The sequence below is a fragment of the Talpa europaea genome (assembly GCF_964194135.1).
Source record: "Talpa europaea genome assembly, chromosome: 16".
Lineage (NCBI taxonomy): Eukaryota > Metazoa > Chordata > Mammalia > Eulipotyphla > Talpidae > Talpa > Talpa europaea.
The window spans coordinates 6,843,056-6,851,671 of record NC_140084.1 but is presented as its reverse complement, the minus strand read 5'-3'; the positions used below and the strand labels follow the sequence as shown (position 1 = coordinate 6,851,671).

The 8,616-nt window shown below is 50.1% G+C and overlaps 1 protein-coding gene across 1 annotated transcript; it reads right to left on the bottom strand.

Moving 5' to 3' along the window:
- Window positions 1–742: 742 nt before the first annotated feature.
- On the bottom strand, window positions 743–4,653 carry NUTF2 (nuclear transport factor 2; the record flags this gene model as incomplete). Its single annotated transcript, XM_084257097.1, has 4 exons — window positions 743–911; window positions 2,468–2,566; window positions 2,647–2,718; window positions 4,555–4,653. The coding sequence occupies 4 exons, from the start codon at window positions 4,651–4,653 to the stop codon at window positions 798–800; spliced, it is 384 nt and encodes a 127-aa protein (XP_084113223.1). The 3' UTR covers window positions 743–797.
- Between the last annotated feature and the right edge of the window lie 3,963 nt (window positions 4,654–8,616).

Below are 8,616 nucleotides of genomic sequence, written 5' to 3'. Positions count from 1 at the left end.
CCTCAGTCCAGAGGGCCTAAACCTGATTGACCATTTTTGTCAAGGCCTGATCTTCAATGGGATGCAGCGTCATCTCTCCTGCTTCTAGAGCCCTGATCCTACTCAGTGCGGAGGTCACAGGTGTGTCAGAACTGACTGCAGAGGTCTCAATGCAAGGGAAGCTTCAGGCAGACCCGAGCTCTCCCTCTCTGCAGCTTAATTTCCCAAGAGCAGATGGGCTGGGAAGGAGAATATTATGCCTTACAGGGCTTTGGAGAGAAGCTACCTGGGAGTGCTGCTTCAGCAGTTTTCTCCCTACAACAAGTATTGCTGCGTTGGGGAGGGTGAGGCATGAAGAGAGCCAATGGGGCAGGGTAGTTATTGATGCCCAGCCATCTATTAAACTAATTAAAACAATTTAAACTGTTAAGAAAATTTTTGTGGTTTTATTGTATCATGAGGCATTGAAACATCTGAACAAATCAATATCTGGGCGTTGAGGCAGCTGCTTTCTCCTTCACGTCTTTGGGTTACTAGAACTTGTCAGTAGATTAAAAAAAAAAGAGAGAGAGAGACAACCTTTGCATTACTTAAGTCTTTCCAAGGCATGCGCTGGTACAACACAAACTTCTCCTGTCAGATGCAACTAGTCTAGTGTCCAAACATCATGCACAACACCTCGGGGGCAGCAGCGCATGCGCCCACTCCCACCGTGGTCTGCTCATTTGTGTATGATATTTGGAGCATCTGGAGGAGTGTGAATAGTATCAGGAATCGGAGGGAGGAGGAAACAGCGTGAGTGCCTGGCGGGGAGGAGGTCAGCCGAAGTTGTGCAGGGCAAGCCTGAACATGTCATTGGTGCAAACCCAGGCATCGTTGATGTTCTTTAATAGGAACATCTGGTGGAACCCCATGATGGGGTCTTCATCGGCCTGTGAGAAAAGAGAAAATGATTCAGTAAAGGGGCCAAGAAATAAGAAGGGAGTTGAATGATAGGGAAACAGGGCAAAGAATGCTAACTTTGGGATCAGGGCCTACCGCCAGGACTCAAATCCCAGGATAGCCAAGGGGTACTTGTGAAAGTGAACTGATAGAATGTGTGAAACACTGTTCCGGGCACACAGGGACCTAGTGGTAGTGTACATAAACTGCAGAACAATTCACCTGTTGGCTGCAGCAACAAACAGAGAACATGCCAGCCTCTCAACGCATGTATCTAGGCACAGGTGATCAAATCAAAAAAGTTCTTCTGCAATGCTTACTACATAACTTACAGTATCTAAAAACTAAACAATCTCAATGTCAATGCCAGTTAGCCCAATCAGGAGAGCTATTAATACTGACTCTGGTCAAGTGTGTGAGAAAAGGCTCAAAACTGAGATTATACTGTGATCACAGCTCCACGGAGGGGAGGGAGGGAAGCAAGCCTCACCCCATGTGCCCTATTTCCTGTCATGTAATACATAACATTTACAATGAAAAAAGAAAGGCAAGAAACCTCCAGCCAAACTGAAGACCAGGATGAAGCCTAGTTGAGGTAGGAGCCCAGCTAATCAGCACTGTCTTTAACATCATTGGTTTTTCTGAGAATTATCATCAACATGGAGGCAATCGTCTTTTGGGGGCTCCGAGTTGGACAGACACACCAACTTCTTTCAGGAAGAACCTGAAACCAGGTAGGAAGGGACACTGCTTAATGACCCCCATCTGCAAAGATGGACACTGAGTTTCCTGAAGAGACCTTCTCATTCCCAAGGATCTATTTGAGCACAGGCTCTGGGCAGGGCATCTTGGGTAGGCAGGAGAATGACAGGGAAGTCCTGGCCAGAAAACAGGTCCCTCTGCCCTCATATTAGACTCAAGAAGCCCTGCCCCAGCTAGCCTACAGAGTAGATGCGTGGGTCTGTTATTCTGAGACCTGCCTTAGGGATGAAGAGGCTTGAGAAAGAAAGAGAAGTAGGAGTTCCAGGTGCTCTGCTCAGTGGGCAGAGGAGCCAGAGTCAGCTTGAAAGGCAGTGTGCACTCGAGAAGGGGCATGCTATGGGGCACCCAGTTGTGTCTAAGGTCAGCTGCCTACAGAAAGTCCACCTGCATGGAAGGCAGTGCTAAGGTCCACGGCTAAGGCTTGCACATAGTCCCATCCTGCTCCTGTATCTCTTCCCTTTTCCAAAAGGTGCTAGATCAGTGCTCTCTAACAGAACTTTCTGCAGTAAAATAAAAGTTCTATGTCTGCACTGCGCAGTAGGCAGCCACAAGTGACTACGGGCTCTGGAAATAGAGCTAGTGCAACAGAAAGAACTACATTTTAATTTTATTTCATTTTAGTTAACGTAATTTAAGAATCACAGGTAGCTAGTGCCTACTGTATTGAATTACACAGATCTAGACAGTCACTTTGTCTAGCTTTCCCCTGACACATCAGTAAGTCACATCACAGGGAAGGCAGGGGCTTCTCCTCTGCCAGCCCACTCCTCCCCAGCAGCACTACCTTGAGCTGGCCCACAACCATGCTGATGATGCAACTATCTGGCGTGGGCTGATGGTCCTGTGCTGTGATACTGTGCTGGATTTTCTGGAACGGAAGGCTCTGTAAAAGAAAGACGGCAATGGGTCACGGTCAGCGGGCAGGAAAGGAGCTGCCTCCAGCCCGCCCTGGCCCTTACTTACAGACAACTTCTCCACAATGGCAGCTTTCCCCTGGAATTGTTGTCCTTCCCACGTAAGGCATGATGCGTCAATCTGAAAACCACGAAACCCAGGGTTAAGGCCTCACAGTTCAAACATTATCTGTGAGGACTTGGAAAAAAACCCTGAAAAGGGTCTTCCTTGGAACTAAGTCCATGCCTCAGTTTCCCTGCCCATAAAGTAGGAAATTAAGGGTAGCATCCAAAGATTACACTATTAACGTCTTTTATTACACCCCATCATCCCAAAGCCCAGGCTCTGAAAGACTATCTAGCAATATATAAACTTAGCAAGTAAGTTCATTTCCCAGTTTTTAGACCCAGCCCAAAGCCATGCTGCTGCGTGGTTCGGTCAGTGTGAGTTTAAGAGAAGCTGTCAGAAATGAACTGGAGGGCCTCCCCAGTGGCACAGCAGGTTGAGGGCAGCGCTGTGAAGCTGTCTGCAGCCTCTGCAGTGCAGTTCAATTCCTGGCCAGCCAGGGAGGTACCCATATGGCGTAGTAGAACTCTTCTGTCTCGCCCGCTGCTCCCCTCAGCAGTGTTTTCAGCCTGTCTGCCTGTTCTGCTCCCCGCTGTCTCTGGTGAATTCTCTTACCCTCCTGCGTTTCTAGCCTGTACTCCAGTTCTTGTATGAATAAATAAACAAATCCTTTAAAAAAAAAAAAAAAGAACTAGAAACATCCTATGTTTAGCACCATCTGTACAGCCTAGGCTGAATTCAAATCCTTTCCCATGGGGGCACCCAAGGGGGGTCAGAGAGGAATGGAAGTTGACAAGGCCTCCCAAGGCCTAGTCTGGGACTCTCCCTACTATCAACATGAAACCCACTAGCTTTGCTTTGTCTCCTTGCCCCCAGATCTTCCCTGCCCAGTCTTTAGGAGCAGAATTCAAAAGTGCTCTGGTACTTACCAGCTGTGACATTAGGCAAGTTACTTATTTTTCTGAGTCTCAGTTTCCTGATCTTCAAAGGGGATGTGTGTTGAGGATTATATGAAATGACATATACAAAGTGTTCTTTTAGGATCTTGCTAACTCTCTTCTGACTCAGGCCTGCTCTGATTGATGTTAAGAAGTACCAGGCTCTCAGAGTCAGATCAGTTCAATTAAAAAAAAAAAAAACCTCCATGCTGATGACAATAAAATACCCATGCTGGGTTTGGCTTTCCACTGGTAAGATCCCTCTTTTATCCAAAATTTCTGAATGAACCCTAACTTTTTGGGTAGGAGACATAGAAGAGTTTGCCCACAGCCCAGTCAGGCTCTGAGGCTATCCTGGATGACGCCCATCATTCTCATCCTGGGCTGTCCCAGGTAGGTATGGCTGGATCAATCACATTTCTATGTGACCCTGCCACATTTGTATGACAGAGTCATATATAAGTAGCTCTTTTTTTTATATGAACACCATAAAAATAGCAAACACTGTCTGTACAGAAGGGTTTCTCAAAGGACACACACTTTCTCTAGTCTAATACCACCTGTTTTCCATGAGCATTTATAGGTTTTGAGCCCCACCCCCCCCCCCCCCCACCAAATTTAAGTTGACATGGGCCTCCATCAAACTTGCAGTGATGACACTCACAGCTGTTGCCTCCAGAGGGCACCATGAGCCCTAGCCTGCAGCTGCCAAGTCTGGAACAGAGGTACTGCCACAACCATGGAATGGCCAGCCCAGAATACCATGCTCAGAGCACCAGGACCCCCACTCCAAGTTGCTAAGGGAACATACAGACCAGGTCAGGCTCAATACCCCTGTCTCACAGACAGAAGCTCAGATGGAAGGGTACACACAAATTCAGTGTGGGCTGTCGGAACTTGTGAACTGGACACGCTGATCCAACATGTCTATTCATGCTGGGGTCCCGTTCCAGCCCCAGCCATGGCAACTTACGTAAATTGCGCCTAGCTGAGTTCTGTCATTATCAAATAACTGGTAGTAATGCTGAATGAAGCTGGATCCAATCTGCTCCCAAATTGGCTTGTCTCCCATTCTGGAGCGTCACCCGGCCTCGTTGAGACCTGTAAGACCAGCAAGACAGGGAGGGAAGTGTTGGTACTGCAGAAGCTGTTTCTTCAACGACCCCCTCTTTTCCGCGACCCCCTCCAGCAGGGTTGACCTTTGCTGAGGTCTGTTCTCCCGAGGAACATGGAGAGGTGCCAGGGAATGGAAAGCAGCCCTCTCCAAAGACAGACCGTGCAGGGAGCCGAGAGCTGGACCAGTATCATGGACCACATATGGATGCTGAAGGTAGAGTCAAGACAAATTCAGAGAAAGTTCTAATGCCCAGTGAGGGACCAGGCTTCTAAGGAACAGCTAAGCATTCTCCCCATATCTTCATCCAGTTCGGTAAACCACCAGCAAGGGCAGAACTACTGCTCTTCTTCCCACCTAGCGGGCCAAGAAGTACTGATCTTACGTGAAGCATCTTCTGTTGCAGGCCTTAGAACCCCTCTCTGTCCTGCTGGGACTCAGCATTCGCTCCCTCAACACTGCCACAGGGTTTCCCTGGCAGGTGAGGGAAGACCCAGTAAGAGTGGGGGAAGATGGCTCCTTAAGGTCTGATTTGAAAAAAAAAAAAAAAAAAAAAAAAGGTGACACCTGGCCTGACCTGGGGTAACCTTACCCACTTCAGACCTGGGGGTGTGAGTTCAGAGGTCACTGAATAATAGCTAAAAGGTGCGGGGAGAAGAATGGAGGCTGCGAGAAAACATCTCTCCACAGAGATCACTGCCCAAGGGTGCAAGACAGAAAACACAAATCCCAGATGAGACAGCCACCCTGGCTTGGTGAGGTCTTTCCCAGGCAGGGAAGCCCACTTCTCGCTGCAAGGTCCCCTTCACAGAAAACACATGTGCTGTTCCGTGGTTACCTCAGACTGCAGAGGAGCCCACCCCATTCTCCTGATAACAGGACTCTGAATCTACACAGTGAGGAGGTGGGTTAGACCTGGCAGACAACCATCAACAGTGGTGGTGGCCTCAGCTTCCTAAGTGGAGGCAGTACTCTGATGTTGGCAGCGGTTGTGAAGCCTCCCCAAGGGAAGCCGGTAAAGCCCTCAGCCTGACATGTGAGTGCTTGTTTGCTCCAGTCTGTGACCTCACTCAAGGCCAGAAGAGCCAATGGAGAGGGACAGCGTAGAGGGACAGCGACTTATCTCTAGTTCAGCCAATCTCCCAGCCTGTGACCAACATGCCAGCCAATGAGGGGTCAGGAAGCTTAGCCGGCTTTATTTTAGGTTTTCTAGGAGGTGGAGACACTAAAAATAGCAGCTTAGTGCTGAGATGACTAAGAAATGTCCAGGAAAGTCTAAAACAAGCAGAGGAGAAAGCATGGACCTGGCCACGCCTGCTACGAAGGAACACAAGGTGTGTCCCAGTTCACAGTCTGCCAAGAGACAAATCAACAAGCGGGAAGGGCACAGGATCCACTGCTAGTCCCAGCAGCTCAATCTAGGCCACAGTTCCAAAAGCTCAGACTGTGGCTGCACCCACACACAAACCTGGGTTAAGGGAGACCGCGCAGTCCTGAATCTCACCTGTCTGCCCTTCCTAGTATCCACTATGCTCAGCTCACTCACTGTGGCCGCCCCTGTGGCATCTTCCTCCCAACGTGCTTTGTGTAGCTCCTGGGAACTCTGGGGAAGGGAAAGTTGGAGGAAGGGATGTGGAGAAAGAGAACACTAACCAGAAGGAAAAGAATAGGCAAAGAGGGCCTCCCCGGTGGCGCAGCGGGTTGAGTGCAGCGCTGTGAAGCAGCCTCTCTGGCGTGGGTTTGATTCCTGGGCGGGCAGGGAGCTACCCACATGGCGCAGCAGACCTCTCCTGTCTCGCCCGCTGCTCCCCTCAGCAGTGTGTTTCGGTACATCTCCCTGATCTGTTCCCTGCTCTGTCTCTGGTGAATCCTCTCACCCTGCACACCTCTGGCCTGTACCCCAGTGCTTGTATAAAAATACATAAATCTTTAAAAAAAAAAAAAAAAGAATAAGCAAAGATCTGGGGGCACAAAGTGATAAGGGGCAGGAACCTGGGAAGCTAGAAATGGAGGATGAGGGCAACTAAGAGGGAAGTTGGTGCTATGAAGCAGAGCGATGAGGTGAGGCGGAGGTGGTTTTTCCTTTATCCAGTACAGCTCTTCCGGTGTAACGATTATCTAAGACAAAACTACTTGGCAGAGGTAGTGGTGGAGTGCAGAGTGCAGAGGGACAAAGGGACAGAAGAGTCCTCTGGTCTGGTGGAGTAGAGCATGTCAGTCAGTGCTCCTGAGAAACGGGACAGCTCAGCGGTCCCCAGAAAGTATGAGGAAGGACCCTTCAAAACGCTGAGGTTTGAGGCCTTTACCAAGTGGGTTTCCTGAAGCCAACACCAACCTCATGTGAGTCGTCTGTACTTGGTGTGTTTATATCCATGCAGCGATCACAATAACCCTGGGGTCAGATGCCTTTGTCAGTCCACCTTGAGGTGGGAAAACTGTGGCTCAGTGCTGTAGGGAGTCTTGCCCCAGTTTGACCAGTATACCAATGCCGACAGTGGGTTCTCTGGCAGAGGCCAGTGCTTTCTTTCAGCTAACTCTGCACCTCTGAGTGCTAAACCATGGCCATGCCGCCCTCCCCGGGCACAACCGCACCACAATGACCTTGCCTTGAAGTAAAGGCCAAACCCCCTCTGCAAGTGACCATCCACCGATGTCCCTGCCTCCCTATCCCTCTCCTATCCCTACTGCAGTGTATTTCAGTAAATCCATCCAGCTCCACGCAGTGCAGCAGCCTCGCCGAGGCTTGTGTGTTCTGTGCAGGTAAGCCTCCCCGCTGCGCTGCCCTCCATCTCCATCTGCCTGGTCACTGTTTCAGTCCTTCAAGTCACTGTTCAGCTGCCACCCCTCTGGGGACTCCTTCCTAGACTCAAATGTTAGACCCAACCCCACGTATAAACCCAAACTATCCTAGAGAAGGCCCATTTCTCCACCTGAGCACTGTGGCTCTGAGCTGTGAGGGTTGCAGTGTGGTCCCTGCACACTCCTCATACCCCCCTCCCAGCAGAGTATGGGCCAGCAGCTGTAGCATTTATAGGTTCTGTTTCCAAATCTTACACAAAGCTTTCAACTCATGGCTCAGAGGCAGCATTTCTCAATGGGGGTGGTGGGGGGTGGTGGTGGTAAAACCAGGGTGTAGAGGCCCGCTCCACACCCCATGGAACACAGGAGAGGGGTCGAGCCCAGGTTGGGAGAATGTTCCTGCTGAGGAAAGCCAGCAAGCTTTGACCTGGTTTCTAATATAGTCACCGTGAAAGGAATAGGCTAGAAACAAACAAAATACCAAGGCTCCGAGGCAGCCTCACATCAGATTGGGGACTGACCTTTATGACGGCTTCTCCTATGGCTCTTCCAAGAGGGCCACTGACCACGCCATGTCCTGCTTCACCCCAACAGTCCGAAGGCTGACTGAGGCCAGGCTCCTCGAGGAGCAGAAAAGACCTTGATGACCTCTCGCCCACTGAGCATCAGCTTTCACTGACCCTTAGGTCTCTGTGGGTGCAAAGACCCTCTAAGAATGTCTCAAAGACTGTAGCCCTCTCCCAGTAAGTTTGAACTGAACAGATATCCCAACCTTATCAAAAATTCCAAGCTGTTCACATTTTCTGCGGTTCAGCCACAGACCCCAAGTTAAAACCTCTGGTCCATGGGCCTCCCAGGTAGTGCAGGGATTAAAGTCTCAGCGCTGGGCCTCCCTGGTGGTGTAAGGGGTTAAGCACCGCACTATGAAGCAATCTGCAGCCTCTGTAGCACGAGTTCGATCCCTAGCCGGCCAGGGAGCAACCCACATAGTGCAGCAGACCTCTCCTGTCTCGCCCGCTGCTCCCCTCAGCAGTGTCTTTCCGTCAGTCTGCCTGTTCTATTCCCCACTCTGTCTCTGGTGAATCCGCTCACCCCCCGCATCTCTGGCCTGTGCCCCAGCTT